Below are 26,790 nucleotides of genomic sequence, written 5' to 3'. Positions count from 1 at the left end.
TGCGCGCACTGAGTATCCACTGGAAGTATGCAGAGTAGGTAGATCATGACGTCAATCAGCGTGCAACTCTGATTTGATGTCATGCTGCCATTTTGGAAGTCAATGCACCAGCTCTAACGCCCTTTCTTAAACTTGTACTACTGAACATGCATTCAGTAGCAGGAAGGACCCCTCCTCTCCCTCTTTCTCCCCCGCCCCACCACCACCATCACCACCACCTCCGCTATTTAAAGGGATCATCAACTATCAGGTTAATTGCTAACTGATTTCTACTGGTGCAATTGTACAAGTGTTTTGGTGCTTTCTCGAGTTCTTTAAAGTGGCTAAAGTCATCAGGGAGTGATGTGGCAGCTGCTTTGTCATGACTTCAAGGCTTCTGCACAAATCACTTGCTCCCGGACATGGGTGGAGTAGTAGGCATTCCCCTTGAACTACAGCACGACTGGGAGAATGAGGAGAGATGACACAGAACAGGACAAGCTGCTGGAAGAGGGAGGAGGAGGAGGGGGAAAAGAGCTCTCAGCGGGAGATCTGAAATCTGCCATATGCTGTTGCAAAACCTACAACCTCAGAACAGGGCGAGGAACCGCATTGCCAGAGCCTGTGAAGGTGACCATGACCATGAACATTTATGGGTTGAGCTCCTGCCAGGCTGGATATATTTGCAGTATCTCGCAGTTTGCTGTCCACTTTTGCATAAGGGAGGTCTCTGAGGCTTTCTATTCCAAGAGCACTGATGGCATTTCATTCTCTTCGCAGATGCTGCCTGACCTGATGAGTATTTCCAGCATTTTCTGTTTTTATTCCATTAGCCATGATATAGTCGTACCAGCAAATTCTGACCTGCAATTTCCTCCAGTTAAACTTTTGGAAAGACCAAAGTCGTCATCTTCGACAACGGCCACAAATTCTCTAGTCATCCCAACCATTCCATTCACTTCCCCTCCTGACCACTGTCTGAGGTTGTTCACAACATTGGCATCCTATTCAACCCCGAGCTGAGCTTCCGACCCCATATCCTCTGCATCACAGAGACTACCTACTTCCACCTCCATAACATTGCCCATCACTGTCCCTACTTCCGTCCATCTGCTGCTGAAACACTCATCCATGCCTTTGCCACCTCCCATCTTCTGCACTCTGTAAACTTAAGTTCATCCAAAGCCCTGCTGTCTTTATCCTATTTTCCATACCTTGGGAGCTGCCTACTGTCAGCAAGAGCAGACATTGATGACGAAGTCCAACACCACCTTCAGTGCGCCAGCGCAGCCTTTGGTTGCCTGAGAAAGAGTACTTGAACACCAGGACCTCAAATCCGGCATCAAGCTTATGGTCTATAGTGCTACTCGCCCTCCTATATGGCTGGACTATATACAGCAGACACCTCAAAATGTTGGAGAAGTACCACCAGCGCTGCCTCAAGATCCTGCAAATTCCCTGGGAGGACAGACGCACCAACGTCGGCGTTCTCGCTCAGGCCAACATCCCCAGCATCAAAGCATTGACCGCGCTCGATCAGCTTTGTTGGGTGGGCCACATCATTCGAATGCCCGATACAAGACGCCCAAAGCAAGCGGTGTACGCGGAGCTTCGGCAAGCAAGCCCCAAGTGGGCAGAGGAAACGCTTCACGGACACCCTTAAAGCCTCCTTGATAAAGTGCAACATCCCCACCAACACCTGGGAATCCCTGGCCCACGACCGGCCAAAGTGGAGGAAGAGCATCTGGGAGAGCGCTGAGCACCTCGAGTCTCGTTGCTGAGAACATGCAGAAAACAAGCGCAGATGGCGGAAGGAGCGTGCAATAACCCAGGCTCCCCACCCACCCTTTTCTTCAACCACTGTCTGCCCCACCTGTGACAGAGACTGGAGGTCCCTCATTGGACTCCTCATTCACCTGAGAACTCATTTTTAGAGTGGAAGCAAGTCATCCTCGACTCCAAGGGACGGCCTATGATGATGATTCCACACCAAGTCGCGCCTGTTCATCACTGCGTACTTCCTGATTTACATTGGCTCCAAGTCCCCCAATACTGCCACGTTAGAATCCTAATCTTTGTGTTTAAATCCTGGCTGAACTTAGAATGTTAATGTTCAAAGATGATGACCGATTCAACAGAACGAGTATGTGAATCAGACATTCTTCTGGAAAACTGAGCAAAGTGTTGCCTAGTAGTCGTCAATCTTTAGACAGTAGTTGAGAGTTTTGTGAAGTCCTGAATACCTCATTTATAGGAGTGAACAAGAGCTGAATCAATGAACAGTTTGGCTTCCAATTGTGTTAATAAATTGTGCAATACATAAAATTTGATTTAAAAAAAAAAAGAAATTCAGCCTGGAAATGTGTTTCTCTATTTGGTGTGTGGGCGCTAGACTGTGGCAGTAAAACAAGCGGGTGGCCAAAAAGTCCTACTGCCTCAGTCGAGCTGCTGGTCTACTGGAGTAGGATTGTTTTTTTTTCTACCAGCTGTCTCCTCTTGGTAATAATTTTGTTTTCAGATTTTTTAACCCATTGCTGCAAGAGGACTCTGATGCGATGTACAAGTGATTAGATTTGTTTCATTGCATCACAAAATAAAAGGTTTGCCAGATACATTTTGTGAAGATCATGAACCCAATAATTATGCTCAGACAACAGTACACAAATAAAACTTTAGAATATTAGCACATTGATTTTTTTTTTTTGCATCCCAGAAATTGCTCAGTTATTATTTGTGAAGCCATTGGAATAGTTGATGTTTATATGGAGTTTTAAAAGGCATTACCAATAGGCTTGATGGCAAGATTAAAGGGACAGTGGCAATGTGAATACAAAATTGGCTAAGGGACAGAAAGCAGAGTGTAGTGATAAATGGCTGTTTTTCAGACTGGAGGGAAGTATACAGTGGTGTTCCCCAGGGGGTCGATATTAGGACCACTGCTCTCTTTGATGTATGTTAAATACCTGGACTTGGATATGCATGTCAGAATTTCAAAATTTGCAGATGATACAAGACTTGGAAATGTAGTAAACAATGAGGAAGATAGCAACAGACTGGTGAAATGGGCAGACACATGGCAGATGAAATTTAACGCAGAGAAGTGTGAAGTGATGCATTTTGGTAGGAAGAATGAGGAGAGGCAATATAAACTAAATAGTACAATTTTAATTGGGGGTGTAGGAACAGATACCTGGGGGTGTATGCACACAAATCTTTGAAGATTGCAGGACAAGTTGAAAAGGTTGTTAAAAAGCATGTGGGATCCATGGTTTTATAAATTGAGACATAGAGTGCAAATGGAAGGAAGTAATGCTAAACCTTTACAAGATACTGGCTAGGCCTCAGCTGGAGTAATTCGTTCAATTCTGGGCCCAACATTTTAGAGTGGGTGCAGAAGAGATTTACTAAAATGGTATCAGGGCTGAGGGACTTCAGTTATGTGGAGTTATTGGAAAAGCTGGGGTTGTTCTCCATAGAGCAGAAGAGATTTAATAGAGGTGTTGAAAACCATGAACTGCTTTAGTAAATAAGAAGAAACTGTTTCTAGTGGCAGAAGGGTCGGTAATCAAAGGACACGGTTAAGGTCATTGGTAAAAGAAGCTGCAAAAAAAATTACAGGGCTATAGGGAAAGAGCAGGGAAGTGGGACTAATTGGATAACTTTACCAAAGAGCCGGCACATGTGTGGCGGTCCGAATGGCCTCCTGTGCTGTATCTTTCTATGATTCTCCATATATCTGTGCCAAACATGTAAAAAGAGACACAGGATTATGAATGAAGTTGTTTACTTTGATATTCTACTTTGAATTACATTTTCTTTTGTTTCCAGGCCAAATACAAAGAAGACTTTGAAAAGAACCGGGGAAGAGGATTTAGCATTGTTACTGACACTCCTGAACTGCAAAGATTAAAAAGGACTCAAGAGCAAATCAGTAATGTATGTAATGTTCTGTGTGAGAACGTGCATGAGGACAGTGTTTTCTCTGCTCTTGTTTTGTTTGGCTGAATTAAATTATATATAGTGGACAATGGAGGTTGTACTGCAGTGTTAACAGATGTGTATGGTGAAATAGAATGGCTGGACATAGAATGTGGAATGATATGGGAACTCCAGATAATTCACCCCCAAACTATATCCTGTTTTTCTTTGTAATATACAATCCATCCCACCTGAAAGAAATGTGTTAATGTTATATTTCTCAGATAATCAATCATTTTATTTCACGCAGATTCTGGAAGGGCATGTGAGGCTGTGTGAGTGTTTTGTGACATACACATGGACATACATATATGCACAAAGATGCACCATACATCAGTTATGAATGTTACCATCACAACTTAATTCAAGAAGAAAAATGTTTAAAACTGCAATAATCTTGCCTTTCTTTTTAAAAATTGTATTTACTTGTTTTCCCATCTCTTAATCTCTGAAGGTCTGTGCAGACTGAAGGGGTGTTAGGCTTTCTTGATCTTCCACTTCCTGAATTAATTCAAGTTCAATACATCTTATGTTAAGTAAAGGTACTGACACACAATCTGTTCCTCTGTCTGTGCATTGTCTGTTGAAGACCACATGAATAGTTGAAAATTAATATCACTGAATCTTACTTCTGAACAATGAATTTGTATGTTTAAAAAAAAAATGCCAAATTCCAGTTGAATTACTTTACCTCAAAGTAAGAACATTGTTGAAATTAGATCAGGATTCTTGTGGTCTTTAAGAATTGTGTAAATGCAGTGGATCACTTAACTTGAGCTGCATGAACTAATAACATTAACATGGAAATGTTTGGCTGAGCACAGTGGATTTTTCTGGTGTTTGTTATTACCAAGAATTGTTTTTACACCACTCTAAGGATCATTAAGGCACATTGACAGCACACTTAATCATTTTGAGTTGAACGTTTTGAGTTTCATAAGTTAATTTTCAGTGCATCTACAAAGACTAATGGACATTGAAGAATATTGTGAAATAAGGTAGGATCTTTTTATTTGAACTTTTAACAGCTTTAATTATTTTGTTATGAACTAATTAGTAACTGAATAAATAAAAAATATATTTTTCCTGCATCTGTAGTCAACATTAAATAATTTTATTTTCCAGTTCATTGCAGAAGGGCCACAGTCACTGAAAACAAACCCTGAAGGCGCAATTTGTGAAATATACCCTTAAAGTGATTTAACATGTGCTTAGAATGGTATGTGGACACAACAAGGTGATCAATCAATGTGAATAAACTTACATCTGTGTATCATTAAAGCTCAGAAAACGTTTGCAGTGTGCATTATGTTAGCACTTGTTAATTGATCTTTGGTGGCTTGACTCAGTGAATAATCTGTGTTGGCATGGTGTAAAATGACATTAGCTGGTCTTGGTACTGTAAAGTGAATGCTGCATTTGATGAGATAATGTAAGTAATTTCCTAATTCTTTTTGCTAATATGGATATCAAAACTTACTTTAAATTTGACACACCATTGCTATTGGCTGGTATTTCATTGCAAGTGTGTAATAAAAGCATGTGTTTTATTTTGAATGTACATGATCAAACTTCTCTGAAACTGAAAACTTTTTTTTAAAATTCCCTCATCTGTCTGCTGTGCATTATAATAGCTAAAATATTTTACTAATTTTATTTGCTGAAACCTCATAGGTTTGTGTTACATGGGTAGGCACATCACTAATGACTTAAATATATTTAATGTAATTTCAGGAAAGCTTAACAGGTGACTTTCTCTTCTGGGTTTCTTTCAAAAATGGGTAAGTTAAGAACTATCACTGACTTCTTTTCAATTTATATATTTTGGTGAACTTTTTTTACTCAAGATGAGGAATTTCAGTGCTTCAAAATGAAATAAGTGCACTAGTGACAGTAACAGATATTTCAAGGTAAGCTGTAGTGTGCCATAAGTTCCAGTTGCTGTGTTCCAGCATTATGTTTTGGCCTTAAATTCATAAAAGAACAGCATTGCACCAGTGTTTTTTTCTATTTCTGATTGTCCTTCTAAGTATAACAGCCAGCTTTTGAGTTCTGGACAGTTTTATGCTGTAAATCAGCACCCAATAAGCGTTGGGTTGAGTCCACCCAAATCATTTCATGGAGTTGCGTACAGTAAGATAGGATTAAAAGAGGTGATATCATTCCATGAATCTGAATCCAAACACAGATTACAGAACTGAAAGTGAAGGGGCAGATTATTGATTATTGAAATATTGGTACTGTATCCTCATCATAGGCAGTCCCTCGAAATCGAGGAAGACTTGCTTCCACTCTAAAAGTGAGTTCTTAGGTGACTTACAGTCCAATATGGGAATTACTGTCTGTCCCACCTGTGACAGAGACTATCGTTGAAGGAAAGGATGGGTGGGGAGTCTGGCTTGCCGCATGTTTCTTCCACTGCCTGCGCTTGCTTTCTGCATGCTCTCGGCTCTTCCTCCACTTAGGGCGGTCTTTGGCCAGGGACTCCCAGGTGTCAGTGAGGATGTTGCATTTTATCAAGGAGGCTTTATGGGTGTCCTTGAAACATTTCCTCTGCCCACCTGGGGCTCGCTTGCCGTGTAGGAGTTCTGAGTAGAGCGCTTGCTTTGGGAGTCTTATGTCAGGCATGCGAACAATGTGGAGCTGGTCGAGTGTGGTCAGTGCTTCAATCCTGGGGATGTTGGCCTGATCGAGGACACTAACGTTGGTGAGTCTGTGTTATGGACTCGTGTTCATAGATTCTTTTATGTCAGCTGTTACCTCAACCATATTAACTAACTTTTTAATTCCCTATGTTTATTTACGTGCCAGTACCATCTTGTCATTTTTTTTTCTGGGTTACTGATGATACAGAAAGTAACTTCGTTTTGAACAGGAGAAAGCTGAAATCAATAGGCACCTAGTTAAAAGAGAAATGATGATGTTACAAACATAACCTTAAAATTACTGGCAGGCAGCTGTGTCACTCGTAGTGCAGTGACAAAAGATGCCTGTCTGTCCTAGGACTGAACCGGTTCCAAATTTCAAGATGGGTTCAGTAGCATAAAGAGGTCTTCACCTGCGCTATTTATACCACTTCCTGGGTGTTTACCACATGTAGGCCGAGGAATTTATTAATGGAAGCTTGCTATTCTGACCAAAAATCCTTATTTTTCAAAATCTCAAAGAATTGACATTTGCTGCATTACTAATGGGATCTCTCCACAATCGGTTGGTGTTCAGAAACCAGAAATGTGGGTGCCACTTCCTCCAGGTCGCCATCAGGACAAACATAGTATACTTTTGGGGGAAATGGGAGTAGAACTGGTGGGATTTCTGATGACTGTTGTCATCCTGCCTCCTCTTCTGACATGGGGGAGAGGGAAGGTGGAGATGGTGGAAGGTGCACCCGTTTTCCCAATCGGAATTCCACAAACTGCAAAAAGAGGTGGGGATCTGGGTCTAGTCCCACAATTCTTCTCCATTTGCCCAAATAATGGTGACTTTATGTCTCCAGAGTATAAGAATTTCTACCACACAATTTTGAAATTTGAACGTTACGTACAGGCAAAGTGTAACTTGGTGACGACATTGCATATCTCAAGAAATTAAGATGAGTTTTTCAATAAATTTGCAGTTTTAGAAACTTGGAGAAACTGCAAGAAAATGTGGGCAATCAAATTGTACTGAAAAATTGTTTCTATGCTAATTATGACAAGGTGGCATTTCCGAAAAGGAGCATTATATGCTTATTACTTTAAATTGAAATTACATTGATATCATATTTGAAAATACTAATTAACATTAAAATTATTGCAATTTTACTGTTAAAAGGGCTTTACCCCACTTTAAAGTGTAAAGTAAAGTAGTACTTGGCAGTGGTTTTAATAATACCTCAAACATTATATCCTTAAGGACTTAAGTGATAACGTTGAATAGGTGAAGCAATTCAGTTTTTGCATCATTTGTCTTTTGCACACATGTATATCTATGGATTTTTAAATTTGTATTTTCATGTTCTCTTATTTTTACTTTAAGTAATAGGGACTTTAAAACCATGAGGACACTGAGCCATCCCATTACTTTTGTAAGCAGCAACATATAGAACTTGTAAATTTTGATTAACTGATGAGGTTGTTAAATACTATAAGGAAAACAAATCAATAGAAAAGATGTGGGCCCCTCATTATATGATGATCAGAAACCTAAATCCTGATTTTAACCTGGAGCAGGAATGGCAGGCGGGGGAGAAATTCAGTCTCCCAGCTGATTTTAACTGCCCGCTGCCTGGCTTTAGCTGAGTGGGAGAGTTAAAATGGTCCCCATGACCAGTCACAGTATGAAGACAAAAACAGAACAGGTGTTGCTTTTCCCTATTGAAGCTTTTATTAAAGGTGTTTCTCTTTGTCTTAGACAGCATTTACAAATTGTTGGTGCCTAGTAGTAACACTAATCATGGACACAATCACCAAAAGCAACTCTCTCAACCGTTCTTGATTGGAACAACTTGTAAAACTGTCACTTTGTTCTGTTCCAGCAATTCTTCCCAGGAAATGCTGCACACAGCTTGTGGGCATGTAACCCCATAAGATAATTTAAGTGAAAGTATTTGGCTTTAAGCTGGGAATAAAAGAACTGTGTCAACGTTTGGCAATGGAAATAAGCTATATAAAGACACTCGTGAAGAATATTACTTTACTTCGTAAGTACTGGAAAACAATAGTCATTACTGATTATTTTTCCATTAAATATTTCCATTTTGTTTCAGAAGAAATGGTTTCCTTGCTGATTCAGGAGAAAGAATTGAAGAACTAAGATGTACTGGATATCACCATTTCAAGGAAAGGTACCAGTGAGTTTATCAGCAATATCTAACTCCAGTTGACAAACCAATTGCTCTACATGACTGAGTAAAAGTAGTAACTTTAGCTCACGACAGTAACAGAATAACCTTTATGTCTACATGCACATTTTTAAAAAAAAAGTTGATTCTTATGCAAAGTTAATATTTAGTGATACCCAAGATCTAACTCTAACAGCAGCAACAACAACAAAGTGGATTTATATAGAATCTTGAACATAGCTGTCCAAAGGCTTTTCACAACAGAAATATTTCACAATGGGAGAACCTCTGCAGAGCCATGGGGGTAGAGAGCAAAAGGATTGATGGAAAGCTTGGTTGAAAAGATTGTCCTGATTGCATTTCTAAGGTAGAATGGAAGGGTTTGGGGAGGCAGTTCCAGAGAGTAGGGCAGCGGTGGGAGATGGCTTTACCACCTTTTGTGAGGCAAAGGTGAGGAAGGGGTTAAAATGCACATTGGACTTGAGCCCAAGGACCAAAGGTTGTGGGAGGGGATAAAAGCCCGCTGGGGGAAGTTTCAGATTTACAGTGGAATTAGACCAAAAAGGAATTTGAAGATGAGGATGAGGTTTTTAAATTTAATGCAATGGAAGAGGAGCCACTAATGCGGGGCAAGATGCGGCCAGCTGAAATTTGGATAAATTTGAAGTTTATGGAAGGTGAAGGATTGGAGGTGAGCAGTAATTGAGTCTTGTCTAGACGTGACAAAAACTTAGATTAAAGTTTTTAGTGGCGGAAAGGAGGAGTTTGGGCTGCAGGAAGGCGGTGTTAAAAACATTGGAATTTACAGTGCAGAAGGAGGTCATTTCGAACCATCGTGTCCGCGCTGGCTGAAAAAGAGCCACATGGCACTCGGACAGCAGCCCTGAAGGTTACATATAAACCTATGAACTATGGCGGACAAGTAAAGAGCATCCGGCAAACCAATCCACCCCACACAACTGCAATACCCCATCCCATGTATTGCAACATTTTACACTCCACCCCGCCCAGAGCTATGCGATCTCCTGGGAGAGGCAAAAGAAAGACAAAAACCTGGGAAAATTCCTCTCCGACCCATCCAGATGATAGAAACTAGTCCAGGAGATCAATCTTGCCGTATTAGATTCCCTGAAGTACTTACCATCGTATCTGCGCCAGCCAACAAGAGTTTATCCAGTCTAATCCCACTTACCAGTTCTAGGTGCCCATCCAAGCACCTTTTAAATGTGATGAGGGTTTTCTGCCTCTACCACCTTTCCAGACAGTGAGTTCCAGACCCCCACAACCCTCTCTGTGAAGAAGCTTCCCTTCAAATCCCCTCTTAAACCTTCCACCAACCACCTTAAACCTATGCCCCCCCCACTATGCTATCCACTATATCCAGGCCCCTCAAAATTTTATACACCTCAATGAAGTCTCCCTTCAGCCTCCTCTGTTCCAAGGAGAACAAACCCAGCCTATCCAATCTGTCCTCACAGCTAAAATTCTCCATTCCAGGCAGTATCCTCGTAAATCTCCTCTGCACCCTCTCCAGTGCAATCACGTGCTTCCTATAACACGGTGACCAGAACTGCATGCAGTATTCCAGCTGTGGCCTAACCAGTGTGTTATACAATTTAAGCATAACCTTCCTGCTCTTGTATTCTATGCCTCGGCCAATAAAGGCAAGTATTCCGTATGCCGCCTTAACCATCTTATCCACCTGGCCTGCTACTTTCAGGGATCTGTGGACAAGTACTCCAAGGTCACTTTGTTCATTTACACTGTTAAGTGGCCTACCGTTTAATGTGTATACACTTAATTAGCCCTCCCAAAGTGCATTACCTCACACTTCTCTGAATTAAATTCCATTTACCACTGTTCTGCTCACCTAGCCAGTAGATTGATATCCTCCTGCAGTCCATGACGTTCCTCTTCATTATCAACCACACAGCCAATTTTAGTGTCATATGGAAACTTCTTAATCATACCCCCTTTATTCAAATCTAGAACATTGATGCATACCACAAAAAGCAAGGGACCCAGTACTGAGCTCTGCGGAACCCTACTGGAAACATCCTTCCAGTCACACACATCCATCAACCATTACCTTTTAAGCCAACTTTGGATCAAACTTGCCACTTTGCCCTGGATCCCATGGGCTTTTACCTTCGTGACCAGTCTGCCATGTGGGACCTTATCAAAAGCTTTGCTAAAGGCCACATACACTACATCGTATGCACTACCCTCATCGACCCTCCTGGTTACCTCCTTGAAAAATTAAATCAGGTTTGTCAAACACGATCTTCACTTAACAAGTTGGTGCTGACTGTCCCTGATTAATCCTTGCCTTTCTAAATGTAGATTTGTCCTCTCCTTAAGGATTTTTTCCAATAATTTTCCCACCACTGAGGTTAGGCTGACAGGCCTGTAATTATTCGGCCTATCCCTTTCTCCCTTTTTAAACAAGGGTAACACTTTAGCAGTCCTCCGACACCATGGTTGAATCCAAAGAGGACTGGAAAATGATGGTCAAGGCCTCTGCTATTTCTTCTTTTGCTTGGCTCAACAGCCTGGGATGCATTTCATCCGGGCCTGGGGAATTATCCACTTTCAAAGCTACTAAACCCCTTAATATCTCCTCTCACTATGTTTATTTCATCCAGACTTTCACACTCCTCCTCGATAGCAGTATCTGCATTGCCCCTTTCCTTTGTGAAAACAGACACAAAGTATTCATTAAGATCCATAACCACATCTTCCGCCTCCACACACTGATCACCCTCATGATCTCTAATAGGCCCTACCCTTTCTTTAGTTATCCTCTTGCTCTTAATATATTTATAGAACATCTTTGGGTTTTCCTTGATTTTACTTGCCAAGAATTTTTCATGCTCTCTCTTAGCATTCCTAATATCTTTTTTAATTTTAGCTCTGAACTTTCTATATTCCTCCAGAGATTCTACAGTATTTAGCCATCGGTATATGACATCAGCTTCCCTTTTTTCTCTATCCTCCCCTGGAAGTCCCTCGACATCCAGGGGGCTCTAGAATTGTTATTCCCACCAATTTTCTTTAAGGGCACATTTTCTCCTCCTTGAATGTCTCCCACTGTTCCGACACTGATTTACCGTCGAGTAGCTGTTTCCAGTCCACTGTGGCCAAATCACATCTGAGCTTAGTAAAGTTAGCTTTTCCCCAATTTGGGACTTTTATTCCTGGTCTATCCTTGTCATTATCCACCTTGAATCTGACTGAATTATGGTCACTGGCATCCAAGCGCGCTCCCACTGATGCTCTTTCCACCTGCCCAGCTTCATTCCCCCAAATTAAATCCAGAACCGCCCCCTCCCGTGTTGGGCTTGTTACATACTGACTAAAAAAGTTCTCTTGAATGCATTTCAAGAATTCTGCACCCTCTATACCCTTCACACTATATTTGTCTCAATCAATATTAGGATAGTTGAAATCTCCTACTATTACTGTCCTATGGTTTTTGGACTTCATGGAAATTTGCCACATATTTGCTCTTCTACCTCTCTCCCACTGTTTGGGGGTCTATAATACACACCCAGCAGTGTGATCGCCCATTTTTTATTTTTCAATTTGACTCATATGGCCTCATTTGTTCCCTCTAACATAGCATTCCTCCTCACCACTGTAATAGTTTCTTTAATCAATACCGCGACCCCACCCCTTTTTTTGCGCCCCTCTTTGTCCCGTCTAAAAATCCTGTAACTAGGAATATTGAGCTGCCAAACCTGCCCCTCTTTCAGCCATGTCTCTGTAATGGCTAAAATATCATACTCCCAAGTATCTACCTGTGCTCTCAGTTGATCCGCATTATTCGCTATACTCCTTGCATTGAAGTATATAACATTTAGTACAGGAAGACCTCCTTGATTACTATTACTTAACCCTTGTTTCCTCTGTCTCACAGATTCACTTTCTACATTCTTGTTTTCCAAATTCAGCTTTACTTCCTTCTCGGGATCCCATCCCCCTGCCAAGCTAGTTTAAACTCTCCCCAACAGCACTTGCAAAACTCCCCGCGAGGATATTGGTTGCGGCGCTGTTGAAGTGCAACCCGTCCGGTTTGTACAGGTCCCATCTCCCCCAGAAGCAGTCCCAATGCCTCAGGAATTTAAAGCTGTCCCTCCTGCACCAACTCTCCAGCCACCCGTTTATCTCTTTATCCTTCTATTCTTGTACTCATTAGCACGTGCACCGGTAGTAACCTGGAGATTACTACCTTTGAAGTTCTATCCTTTTAATTTTTCTCCTAGCTCCCTAAATTCTGCCTGCAGGACCTCCTCCCTCTTTCTATCTTTGTCATTGGTCCCGATATGGACCATGACCTCTGGTTGGTTCACCCTCTTCCTCCCAGAATGCCTTGCATCCACTCTGTGACATCCTTGACCCTGGCACCAGGGAGGCACCATACCATCTTGGAGTCACATCTACGGCTGCAGAAACACCTCTATTCCCCTGAGTATTGAATCCCCTACCACTAAAGCTTTTTTATTCTTTGTCCCTCCCCCCTGTGCAGCTGAGTCACCTGTGGTGCCTTGGACTTGGCTGCACTCCCCAGAGGCAACATCGCCCTCATCAAGGCTCAGAAGAAAATATCAGTTGGAAAGTGAGATGGACTCAGGAGGAGACTCCTGCACTACCTGCCTAGTGTTTGTCCCACATGCTGCAGGACATGCACACCACAGGACTGAATTGCCTTGCCATCCCTCTAATTAGACTTATCTGTTATAAAAGAGAAAGAGAGATCTTATTAATCAACCAGCCAATTACTTACGTGCCCGGACGAGGGCTGTGAGCGGGCAGAGGTCGGAAACGCAGATTGGAGCCGAATCCAAAATCAGCAAGGCGCAGGGGAGTAACTCACTCGGCAGCGGGAGGCCCAGAGGTCGGAGACAACTCCCCAACTCACCAACTTCTGAATGACAGTGCTGTAGAGGATGAAATGATGGATTGGTTGTTGTGTTTGAAGCTCGGACCTGAATTGAACATGTATGGCCTGTTTCAGTCTGACTGCGTGGACAGGGAAGGGATAGGTGCAAAGGAGCTGAGTTCATGGCAGGGGCCAAAAATGACGACTTCAATTTTCCTGATATTCAGTTCGAAGGAAATTGTGACTCATTCTTGACGATGCCAGATAGGCAGCCTGATGGTACAAAGGTGGTTGTGGGCTTTAGAGAAGTCATGGGGATGTACAAATAGGTGGTGTTGCACATATACAAGATGACCCCTTGTCAGTGACTAATACTGATGAGCAGTATGTGCATGAGAAAGAGAATGGGGCTAAAGATAATATCTTGGGGGATTCCAGAAGTCACTGAAGAGAAAAAAGAAAGCCATTGCTGACTATGCTTAAATAGGTGGGAATGGAACAGCACAAGGGAAGCCCAAAGTGAAACTATACAAGAATAGTCTCATGGAACGGTACAAGAGAAGAGAGGCAATGGTGTGGTTGACTGTGAAACATTGCATGGCAGACATGGAAGGATAATGCACCACAGTCACAGAAGATATTATTTGTGACTTTGGTCAGGACCATTTCTGTGCTCTTAACAGGGCAAAAGCTGGACTGAAGGAATTTGAATAGGGAGTTTTGAGAAATGGGCATGGAGCTGGAAATCAATTGTGCTCGAGATCCTTGAAGAGGAAAGGAAGTTGAGGTAGCTGAAGAATGTAGATGGTAGGTTTTTTAAGGGGTGTGCAGTAGGATGATGAAGTGGAGAAGAATGGTGTCTGAGAAAGGGAGTCTTTAACAAGGTCAATTAGCATAAGGGCCAGGAGGAGGGACATTGATTGTTTTGAAAGACATAATAGGGATCGCAGAATTCACTCAAAGAACTTGCACTTGTATAGCACTTTTCACAATTTCAGGATATCTCAGAGCAATTTTGAAGTGTTGTAATATAGGAAATGTGGCAATCATTTTGTGCACAGCAAGGTCCCACAAACAGCAATAGTGAGCAGATAATCCATTTTAGTGATGTTGGTTAAGGAATAAATATTGGCCGGGACACAAGAGGGAACATCTCTGCTCATCTTCAAATAGTTGCCATAGGATCGTTTACATCTATTTGAGAGGGCAGATTGAGTTGCTTGGTTTAACACCTAATCCAACAGTGCAGCACTCCCTCAGTACTTCACTGAAATGTCAGCCTAGATCCCGTGCTCCAGTCTCTGCAGTGGGATTTGAAACCACAACCGTCTGACTCGGAGGCAAGAGTGCTAATGGTTATAGAAATCAATGTATGGTTCAGTAATTAAGATTCAAAGGCCTGTAATATTTGTCTGAGGATATTTTAATTTCAGGTGTATTGTCTGTTAGTATTTGGTTTCTTTTAACAACAACAATGAAAAGTAAAGTACCTTTCATAGAAGAACAAACCAGGCCAGAGTCTGTGAAATAGATTTTATCAGGTTTCAAGCAAAGCAACTTGAAGGTAGTTACGCTGCACTTTTGGAGCTGATTTCTATCCCCTTATTTCTAAGGATGAAGTATTGTGTTTCTGCTGTCAAACTAACCTAAACTGGCAATCTAAGTGGGCCCATATTAAAATGATGGTCTTGCATTGCTATTTTTCTTTTTTCTTTATTCCAACTGATGGTTTAAAATGCTGTGTAACACATTACGCCGTGTCACGATGCTAATTTGTGACGACTGGTGCATATCTCCTGTCTCCCAGCACTTTTCCAATAAATTTCAGGAGTTTGAATTTAACTTTTAATTTGCCTGCTACACCAATATGCTGAAGTTATATTGGCTGGGATAAATGATTTTTAGTTATTTTTAAAATTCCCATTTGTATGCTTAATTTTCTCTTTTATACCTGTAGGTTCGACCCATAGCCCTGAGAAATGCAGGTTACATGCTATTTCTGCCACATAGCAGTGCAGGCAGGCAACAATATACACTCACATAGAAACATAGAAACATAGAAAATAGGTGCAGGAGTAGGCCATTCGGCCCTTCTAGCCTGCACCGCCATTCAATGAGTTCATGGCTGAACATTCAACTTCAGTACCCCATTCCTGCTTTCTCGCCATACCCCTTGATCCCCCTAGCAGTAAGGACCTCATCTAACTCCTTTTTGAATATATTTAGTGAATTGGCCTCAACAACTTTCTGTGGTAGAGAATTCCACAGGTTCACCACTCTCTGGGTGAAGAAGTTCCTCCGCATCTCGGTCCTAAATGGCTTACCCCTTATCCTTAGACTGTGACCCCTGGTTCTGGACTTCCCCAACATTGGGAACATTCTTCCTGCATCTAACCTGTCTAACCCCGTCAGAATTTTATATGTTTCTATGAGGTCCCCTCTCATTCTTCTGAACTCCAGTGAATACAAGCCCAGTTGATCCAGTCTTTCTTGATAGGTCAGTCCCGCCATCCCGGGAATCAGTCTGGTGAACCTTCGCTGCACTCCCTCAATAGCAAGAATGTCCTTCCTCAAGTTAGGAGACCAAAACTGTACACAATACTCCAGGTGTGGCCTCACCAATACCCTGTACAACTGTAGCAACACCTCCCTGCCCCTGTACTCAAATCCCCTTGCTATGAAGGCCAACATGCCATTTGCTTTCTTAACCGCCTGCTGCACCTGCATGCCAACCTTCAATGACTGATGTACCATGACACCCAGGTCTCTTTGCACCTCCCCTTTTCCTAATCTGTCACCATTCAGATAATAGTCTGTCTCTCTGTTTTTACCACCAAAGTGGATAACCTCACATTTATCCACATTATACTTCATCTGCCATGCATTTGCCCACTCACCTAACCTATCCAAGTCGCTCTGCAGCCTCACAGCATCCTCCTCGCAGCTCACACTGCCACCCAACTTAGTGTCATCCGCAAATTTGGAGATACTACATTTAATCCCCTCATCTAAATCATTAATGTACAGTGTAAACAGCTGGGGCCCCAGCACAGAACCTTGCGGTACCCCACTAGTCACTGCCTGCCATTCTGAAAAGTACCCATTTACTCCTACTCTTTGCTTCCTGTCTGACAACCAGTTCTCAATCCATGTCAGTACACTACCCCCAATCCCATGTGCTCTAACTTTGCACATCAATCTCTTGTGTGGGACCTTGTCGAACGCCTTCTGAAAGTCCAAATATACCACATCAACTGGTTCTCCCTTATCCACTCTACTGGAAACATCCTCAAAAAATTCCAGAAGATTTGTCAAGCATGATTTCCCTTTCACAAATCCATGCTGACTTGGACCTATCATGTCACCTCTTTCCAAATGCACTGCTATGACATCCTTAATAATTGATTCCATCATTTTACCCACTACCGATGTCAGGCTGACCGGTCTATAATTCCCTGTTTTCTCTCTCCCTCCTTTTTTAAAAAGTGGGGTTACATTGGCTACCCTCCACTCCATAGGAACTGATCCAGAGTCAATGGAATGTTGGAAAATGACTGTCAACGCATCCACTATTTCCAAGGCCACCTCCTTAAGTACTCTGGGATGCAGTCCATCAGGCCCTGGGGATTTATCGGCCTTCAATCCCATCAATTTCCCCAACACAATTTCCCGGCTAATAAGGATTGCCCTCAGTTCCTCCTTACTAGACCCCCCGACCCCTTTTATAACCGGAAGGTTGTTCGTGTCCTCCTTCGTGAATACCGAACCAAAGTACTTGTTCAATTGGTCCGCCATTTCTTTGTTCCCCGTTATGACTTCCCCTGATTCTGACTGCAGGGGACCTACATTTGTCTTTACTAACCTTTTTCTCTTTACATATCTATAGAAACTTTTGCAATCCGTCTTAATGTTCCCTGCAAGCTTCTTCTCATACTCCATTTTCCCTGCCCTAATCAAACCCTTTGTCCTCCTCTGCTGAGTTCTAAATTTCTCCCAGTCCCCAGGTTCGCTGCTATTTCTGGCCAATTTGTATGCCACTTCCTTGGCTTTAATACTATCCCTGATTTCCCTTGATAGCCACGGTTGAGCCACCTTCCCTTTTTTATTTCTATGCCAGACAGGAATGTACAATTGTTGTAGTTCATCCATGCGGTCTCTAAATGTCTGCCATTGCCCATCCACAGTCAACCCCTTAAGTATCATTCGCCAATCCATCTCAGCCAATTCACGCCTCATACCTTCAAAGTTAGCCTTCTTTAAGTTCTGGACCATGGTCTCTGAATTAACTGTTTCATTCTCCATCCTAATGCAGAATTCCACCATATTATGGTCACTCTTCCCCAAGGGGCCTCGCACAACGAGATTGCTAATTAATCCTTTCTCATTACATAACACCCAGTCTAAGATGGCCTCCCCCCTAGTTGGTTCCTCGACATATTGGTCTAAAAAACCATCCCTTATGCACTCCAGAAAATCCTCCTCCACCGTATTGCTTCCAGTTTGGTTAGCCCAATCTATGTGCATATTAAAGTCACCCATTATAACTGAACCACTGCACAAATAGAGCTGGCACTACAGATGTTATTTAAGTATAATGGGGTACAACTTAGCTGTGTCTTCAAATTCCAACAATGATATTCAATTCTGATCATTTAGTTTATCGACTGCAAAATTGCCACCACAGGCAACCTTGATTTGAAATTAAGCTTAGTAGGAGTGTCATCATCATCATCATTGGCGGTCCCTCGAACGAGGATAACTTGCTTCCACATGAGTTCACAGATGTTTCAATGAAGGACCTGATATTCCAGTCCTGAACTCCAGTTGAAGGGGTGGAAGATGCCTGAGCATGGATTTTTTTAACGTGTGGTGACCGTTGCACACCAACCATCACACAGGCTTGACGGAGCTAGGCCTTTATCCAGTGGCAAGGGTAAACCAGGACGACTAGAGACATGCTGTGCTGCATGGACCTAGTGCACACACATATCGCAGCGTGGGCTGGCCCGTGCTGCCCCTGGGCCCTCGGCTCTTCTGGGCCCCGTACCTTCATTTGCTGCACCTCTGCCATGATCTCTCGCCGCTCCTCCGCCACAAACATTCACTGCTCCTCCGTCGCAATCTCTCACCGCTCCTCCACCATGATCTCTCGCCGCTCCTAACAACAATCTCTCGTCGTCCTCTGCAGGTCGGGCTTTAAAAGAGCTGGAGCATACCACTACAACTTACAGCGTGAGCTGCTCCAGGTGTGCGACAATTTTGAGGTGGGCGACTGGGTGGTCATCAAAACCCAGGTTGCCGTTTGGAGCGTGGGCAGGAACATCGGCGGGGCCTAGGTACAGCGGAGGAGCGGGAAGGTCGGGGCAGATGAGCGGTGAGAGTAGGGGTGTATTGGGGTGTCAAACAATCTATTCCAGCTTTATTTGACGGAGTTACATATCTCACATTGACATTGACATTACTACACTGACATTGTCAGTCATAATTTCCAGTGAAATATTTATCTCAAGCTAATTTTTAGAAAATGAAATGAATCTTTTTTTTCTTTGGTGGTAACTGCCCAGATAAATGTATTGCAAGTGAAATTTCAGTATTCACTGACATGTTTTTTCAGGAGCATTTCATTGGTTCTTCCATGATTTCACTTTGAAATACCAATTTCAAAAAATTATTTACTTTGTTTTTTTTTTACTTCTTTTAAAGTTCTTCTCACAGTCAGAACATTTAAAAGGTCTCTTATCAGAGTGAACTTGCTGGTGTGTCAGCAGAGTTGATGACTGAGCGAATCTGTCCCTACACATGGAGCAGGTTAACAGCCTCTCCCTGGTGTGAGTGCATTGTTGTCTCTGGAGTTGGATGACAGAGTGAATCTCTTCCCACACACAGAGCAGGTTGATATCACCCAGTGAGTTGGCTAATATTTTACGAGACTGTGTACATATATTTTTTAAATTAGTATTGGAATAGAGATATATTTTTATGATTCGTAGTTGATTTTCAAGTCGGTGATATTTTCAGTACAGTGAAAAACAGAACAACCAGATCCAGAAATATATAATGATAGAATGTGCCTATTTTCACTTTTTAGTTACTGGGCAAAATTCACAGCAAATACATGAAATGTTGGATGTTAGGCACCTAACTCTGAAAATTTAATATGTGCATTAAATTAAATATAATTGTAGAAAAATTCATTTTCATGATTCATAGGTGGTACTACATGCAAAAATATATTTTTGTTTCTTCACTCTGCACAAGAAGTAATATTTAAGTTTTCTTTAACTGTCAATTTTTTTCCCACAAATTTCTAATACTAGCTGGCACTCGGGATTACAAAAAATCTTTATATGTAAATGTTAATTCATACTTCTTCAAGTTCCTTCTGGTAACCATACCCGCGTGCAAAAAGGTAGCTAAACTAAATGTCAGTAGAAATATGCCTTTAGTTTTTTGTACAAAGACCAAGTTTATTGATGTTGGATTTCCATTGGTGACAGTGTATCACTAGCAATGACTTGATTGGCTACAATATGCACCAAAGAAACTTCTGTCTGTGTCCTTAAAAGTTATACGGATAATTAATAATAGTATTTATACAGATAATTAATTGTAGCAGTAAGATAAAGGGAAGTGATTTTCCAGAGGTTGGAAAATTCTCTGTCTGTTATACAATATACAATTTGAGTTTGGGCAGAAAACACTTTTTGCATAGATTACCACAAAAGTGAAAACTCCCAATCCAGGAGTCATTAGGAAGTACTTGCAGTCAAAGGTAGATATTTACCTATATGACGACATGCTTCAAGCAGTTGTAGAATTAAGTTCAATCAGATGAGGTGCCAAATAAAATGTGCAGAAATCTCCATCTACATTTTTGCCATTTTGCAACATAGATTGATTGCCATAAATGCTCCACCAGCCTCTCTGAATAGAAATAGACAGAGAGCAGATCTAAATATGGAGATGATGTTTTAGAAGAGCACTTTATGGGCTTACGTTGAATTATGACCGAGTGAATCTGTCCCCACAGATTGAGAGTAATAGTACGTGATAGGGTTTAGGTTAAAGAGTACGGATGTGAATTGATTACAGAAGCTTTGAACAGTGTTTCAGTGAATCATACTTCTATTCCTGTGGCATTGAATATAATAGCAATCTTCATTTACTGTGGATTTTTTTCCAATGTCTTGGAGATGCTTATGTTTTCACTTTCCAAGACACTGTTGACTTGTATACAGACACTTTAATTATGCTTCATGCATTTTTGAAAAGCAAATGAAAAATGATCAATGCCACAGGAACTACAAAGGCTCTGAATGTAGCTGATTGCACAAATATTGAGATATGAAAATGTAATCCTGTATATTGTTTGAAAAGGATTCAACAGCAAAACTTGTAGTTATATAGCGCCTTTAACATAGTGAAAAGACCCAAGGCACTTCACAGGAGTATTATAAGATAAAACATTTGACACTGAGTCGCATAAGGAGAAATTAGGGCAGGTAACCAAAAGCTTGGTCAAAGAGGTATGTGTTAATGAACATCTTGAAGGAGGAAAGAGAGGTAGAGAGGTGAGAAGTTTAGGCAGGGAACTCCAGAACTTAGGGCCTAGGCAGCAGAAGGCATGGCCACCAATGGTTGAGCGATTATAATCAGGGATGCTCAAGATGGCAGAATTAGAGGAGCGCAGACATCTCTGGGGGTTGTGGGGCTGGAGGAGATTACAGGGATAGGGAAGGGTGAGGCCATGGAGGGATTTGAAAATAAGGATGAGAATTTTGAAATCGAGGCATTGCTTAACCGGAAGCCAAAGTAGGTCAGCGAGCACAGGGGTGATGGGTGTGCGGAACTTGGTGCGAGTTAGGACACAGGCAGCTGAGTTTTGGGTCACCTCTAATTTACATAAGGTAGAATGTGGGAGGCCAGCCAGGAGTGCATTGGAATAGTCAAGTGTAGAGTAACAAAGACATGGATGAGGGCTTCAACTGCGGATGAGCTGAGGCAAAGACGGAGACAGGCGATGTTATGGAGGTGGAAATAGGCAGTCTTAGTCATGTTGTGGATATGTGGTTGAAAGCTCATTTCAGGGTCAAATATGACACCAAGATTGGCAACAGTCTGGTTCAGCCTCAGTTAGAAGTTGGGGAGAAGGACGGAGTCAGTGGTTAGGGAATGGAGTTTGTGGCGAGGACCGAAAACAATGGCTTTGGTCTTCCCAATATTCAATTGGAGAAAATTTCTGCTCATCCAGAACTGGATGTCGGACAATTTAGAGATCGAGGAGAGGTCGAGAGACTTGGTAGTGAGGTAGAGCTGAGTGTCATCAGTGTACATGTGGAAACTGACGCTGTGTTTTCGGATGATGCCGCCAAGGGGCAACATGTAGATGAGAAATGGGAGGGAGTCAAGGATAGATCCTTGGGGGACACCAGAGGTAAAGATGCAGGGGGCGGGAAGCAAAGGGTGATTCTCTGGCTACTATTAGATAGATAAGACTGGAACCCAGCAAATGCAGTCTCATCCAGCTGGAAGACGATGGAGAGGCGTTGGAGGAGGTCAACCGTGTCAAATGCTGCAGACAAGTCAAGAAGAATGAGGAAGGATAGTTTGCCTTTGTCACAGTCACAAAGGATGTCATTTGTGACTTTGATGAGAGCCGTTTTGGTACTATGGCCAGGGTGGAAACCGGATTGGCGGGATTCAAACATGGAATTGCGGGAAAGATGATCAAAAATAATAAAAAACCACTGATACTCTCCTGAATGATGGTATTTGTTAAATATACACTACAGTTCATAATACTTAGTTATTGATGTGCCCCAATTTTAACCCTGCCCGCCCAGCCAGAACGGTGCAGGTGGGAGGCTAACATGGCAGCCGTGAGGTAGCCGCTGTGTTCTAACAGCGGTCCTGCCCCCTGCGATTTTAATTCCCAGGTTTTCAGGAGCATGGAGGCAGGGCCCTCATGAATGTTGGAATGTTGGTGCCAGTGACTTAATTTGAACCCCAACATAATTTTAATAGTGAAAAGCACGGTTCACCAAGTAGCTCCAGGCCAGAAGAAGCCCATTTGTTAATGACATGCTTCATTGGTGAAAATATTACTCCAAGTAGTCAGCCTCTCATAGTTACAAAACTCTTGGCAGCCACCTTTTTACATTTAATTAGGTATAGAAATTACTAGTTATATACACACTGTAAAGGTGAAAATTTAAGCAATTTTAACACCTGTAATACTGTTTTAAGTCAAACTGAGAACTCTTTTCATTTTGGTACTAACTTGATCCCTGTCAAAATAATGCTTACCGTCTGCTTTTCCTCCCCATATCATAGGAAAGTAATCACTGGTTGGATGAAAGAATTGAGAGCTGTATATCCATGTTTGTAGATGACACTGAAGACAGTACAAGGTGCAATAAGTTGTGTAGATGGGAGAAGGAGGTTATGAAGGGGCATAGACAAACTAATTGAGCGGGCAAAACTATGGCAGATGGAGTTTAATGTGGAGCAGTGTGAGGTCAACCACTTTGAATCTGGGAAAGACAAATCAGAATATTTTCTTAATGGTAAGAGACTAGGAGCTGTGGGGGAGGAAAGAAATTTAGTTGACCTTGACACCAAGAGCTAGTCAACAGCTGGAAATTTGGCCTTTATCTCAAGGGAATGTAATACAAAAGTGGTTATGTGATACTTCAATTGCACAGAGCCTTGGTCAGACCCCATCTGGAGTATTGCATTCAGTTTTGGGCAATGTACCTTCAGGAAGGATGTACTGGCCTCGGATGGGGTGGGTGCAGATTCACCAAAAAGATACCAGACTTAAAAGGTTACATTATAAGGACAGGTTTGTCTTCCCTTGAGTTTTGATCTAATTGAGGCGTTAAGAATGATAACGGGATTTGATAGGGTAGATATGGAGAAACTATTTCCTCTGGTAGCGGTATCCAGAACAAGGGGGCATAATCATAAACTTAGATCTAGGCCATTTGGGATTGATATCGGGAAGCACCTTTTTGCATAAAGCATCATAGAAATCTGGAACTTTCTTCCCCAGAAGGATTTGTATGCTGGGATAATTGAAATGGTCAAGATTAAGATTGGTAGATTTTTGTTGGGCAAAGGCATCAAACGACATGGAGAAAAGGTGGGCACATGGAGTTGAGCCACAGATTAGCCATAATCTAATAGAATGTGGAACAAGGCCGAGGGCTAAATGGCTGACTGGTGTTCTTATGATTCAGCACCCCTGTCCTTGCTAATCTATATTGGCTTCTTGCCCTCCAATGCCTGAAAGTTAAAATTCTCATCTTTGTGTTTAAATCCCTTCATGGCCTCTCCCCTTCCTATCTCTTTAACTGCCCCAGCTTTACAACATCCCCCACCCCAACTCCCCTGAACTCTTAGTTCCTCTGTCTCTGTCCTCTTGTGCATCTCCTCCTTTCCCTTTGCCTCATCATTGGCGGCTGTGCCTTCAGCCGCTTAGTGCCCATGCCCTCGAATTCCTTCATAACTCTGTTATTCACTTCCCTCTGCTTTAAGACCCTACTAAAAACCCATCTGTTTGATGAAACTTTTAGTCACGCTTCCTAATACCTCTTGTTTCCTCAGTTAATTGTTTTGATTATCGTGAACATGGCAAATGTGTGTACATTATCTGAGAATTTAAACCATTTGTCCTTGCAGAGGGCTGTCTGCAAGTAATATAAAAAGAGGTGAACCATTTCTCTTAGAAACCAATGCATATGATTAACAGGCTATGTGTATATTTGCTTGATGTACAGGCTCTTAAACCAAAAAGACACAAGATTACTTAATAGAAACAGCAGCCATTGCTTTCATTTTCAAAATCCTAGTGCCATTGCCTTACTACAGTTTCATATAAAAAGATATAGGGAGATTTAAAATTTGAGGTAGAACCGATCCCTGTACTTCACGTTACCTTCTATTTTTACTTCCAACATGCAGCATCTTATATTTGTCTTTATTGGACTTTATTTGCCACTGATCAGCCCAGGGGCAAATCCTTATTGACCTATTTGTAATGGCCTGGAAATCCCAGCCTCCTCGGGTCGATACTGAGTGTGTACGGACCCGGGAAGGCATTACAAGAGCTGGTTTTCAGCGCACAATGCACATGTGCTGAAAACTGCCTTTTCCAATCTGTCAAGCTGGAGCTTGACAGATCCAACGTACATCGGGTGCGAGGACATATGCAAGGGCAAGATTGTGGTATTTACACATATCTTGCCCAGCAAATGTCCTCAAAATTCTTGCACCTGATAAAAGCAGGCGCATAGCCTACTTTTACAGGCATAAGAGTTTAAAAACATACAAAAATATAATTAAATTAAATTAAGAAACACATTATTTAAAAACACTACCCACTACGTTACATTTATTTTTAACCATCCAAAAACTTTTGAAAAACTCTGAATTTTTTTCTCCCCAAGATATTTATTAACTTTAGTTTCAATTAATTTTAATTATGTGAGATGTGTTTTTTATTTTTTATTCTGTGTTTAGTGTGTTTGGGTTTTTCTTCTCATTAATAGCAATGAGAATTCATAGTTACGGAGTTCTCATTGCTATTAATGAGAAAGCTGTGGAATACTGTACCTGATTTACTGAGCAGTCACACATGACTGCACCTTCTGCGTGGGAACCTGGAGGATGGGAGCACGTGTCGCAGCGCGGGAAGTGAAGGCCTCCTCAATTGAATCCCACGCTCCTCCGGGACCACCAGGTAAATTCGTAGAAATGTTTCAGGTCGGAGGCAATTGCCCGCGGGAAGCCTCCGACCGCAATTTCAACCAAAATATCTTGGCTGCCTTCTCTAATCCATAGTTGACCTCTTGCCCCTTGCTTGTATTATTTGCAAACCTCATTACTGTGCATTGAGATTACAATCATTTATGTATACAAAGAACAGGAGGAGTCCCAGCATAGAATTCTATAGAATCTACAATGCAGGAACAGGCCATTTAACCCAACTGGTCCATGCCCATTATGATCTTGCTTCCATCTGCTTCCTTTTCTTTGATCAGTAAATAATTCAAGCTTGTGTATCACCCTTGATATCCACTGACTGTAGTTTGCTAAAGAGTGTCTTCTACTTTATTGAAGGTGTTTAGGAAATTTAAATACACTACATCATTTGGCTGCTCCTCTCCCTCCCCTCAACCGTATCAATTTGGAATATATTTGCCTCAAAACTTGCTCATGCAGGATTAAATAACTTTAAAGCTATGTTGCTTTCCATTTGAGGTGCTGTTTTGTTTCTGATTATTAATTCCATTAGTTTTCTGTTTGAGGCAGGCTAACTAGTCTGTCATTTCTAGGTGTGACTTTGTTGCCTTGTTTCAAGCCTGTCAGAATCTTCCCAGTATTCATTCATCAGAGTTCAAAATGCCCTCCAGTGCTTCTCACACATCCTCCATTATCTCTGTGGAACCTAAGATATAGTTCGTCTGCTTTTTTGGCATTTGGCCCCTTCAGTCTATCTAGAAGCTCTGCTTCACTGACATCGACGTCTAGAGCACATAAGATAGGTTTTTGATGTTGTTACGAGTCTTCCTACTTAATATAAATTTCAAGTACAGGTTGAATCTCTCTTATCTGTCGGGACCTGACTGTGCCCAATAAGAGATTTTGCCGGAAGAGGGGAGGTCAGCGGCCTGAGGTCGGAGGCGGTGGAGGTCGGCGACCCGGGCAGGCCCAACGCATCGGCGGACCATGAAGAAAGTGTCGGTGGGCCCTTATCAGGCCAAATGTTCGCGCAGTCCCCAGCGGGTGTCGTCATGGCGCCAAAGTCGGGGTGGAGGTCGGACGCATTCGGCGCATGCGCCCCCGGCTGCCGGAATCATGCTGGACAAGGGGTGGTGACGGATAAGGGAGACCCAACCTGTAGTAGTTATATTTCCTATTCAGCCCCCAGTTCAATTCTAAATGAATCCCTTAAGGTGTTAACATCCTCCATGACTGCCCCCTGCTGTTCCAGTATGAGAAGATTTCTTTATCCGCTGCTATGTTCTATTCCAGTTTTCTCAGTACTCCTACTTTCTCTCTTTGACATGTTTTTTCTAAGATTTTAGTCAATCCAATGGTCATCATGTCATTCTCCCTATTATCT

The 26,790-nt window shown here is 42.1% G+C and overlaps 1 protein-coding gene across 4 annotated transcripts in view; it reads left to right on the top strand.

Annotated features, from left to right (window-relative positions):
• The window catches only part of nebl (nebulette), a 403,223-nt gene that overhangs the window by 221,634 nt on the left and 154,799 nt on the right, over positions 1–26,790 (top strand). For 2 of the 4 annotated variants that reach the window (XM_070881396.1, XM_070881395.1), the window contains exon 4: positions 3,808–3,915. In XM_070881396.1, coding sequence (XP_070737497.1) covers positions 3,808–3,915 — 108 coding nt within the window. Of the gene's footprint in view, positions 1–3,807; positions 3,916–5,151; positions 5,177–5,691; positions 5,739–8,704; positions 8,783–26,790 lie in introns of those variants that run through there. The other 2 variants (XM_070881387.1, XM_070881388.1) reach the window with 2 other exon arrangements.

The sequence above is a fragment of the Pristiophorus japonicus genome, chromosome 5, assembly GCF_044704955.1.
Source record: "Pristiophorus japonicus isolate sPriJap1 chromosome 5, sPriJap1.hap1, whole genome shotgun sequence".
In the NCBI taxonomy this organism is placed as follows: Eukaryota; Metazoa; Chordata; class Chondrichthyes; family Pristiophoridae; genus Pristiophorus; species Pristiophorus japonicus.
This window is presented reverse-complemented; position numbering and strand designations above follow the sequence as displayed.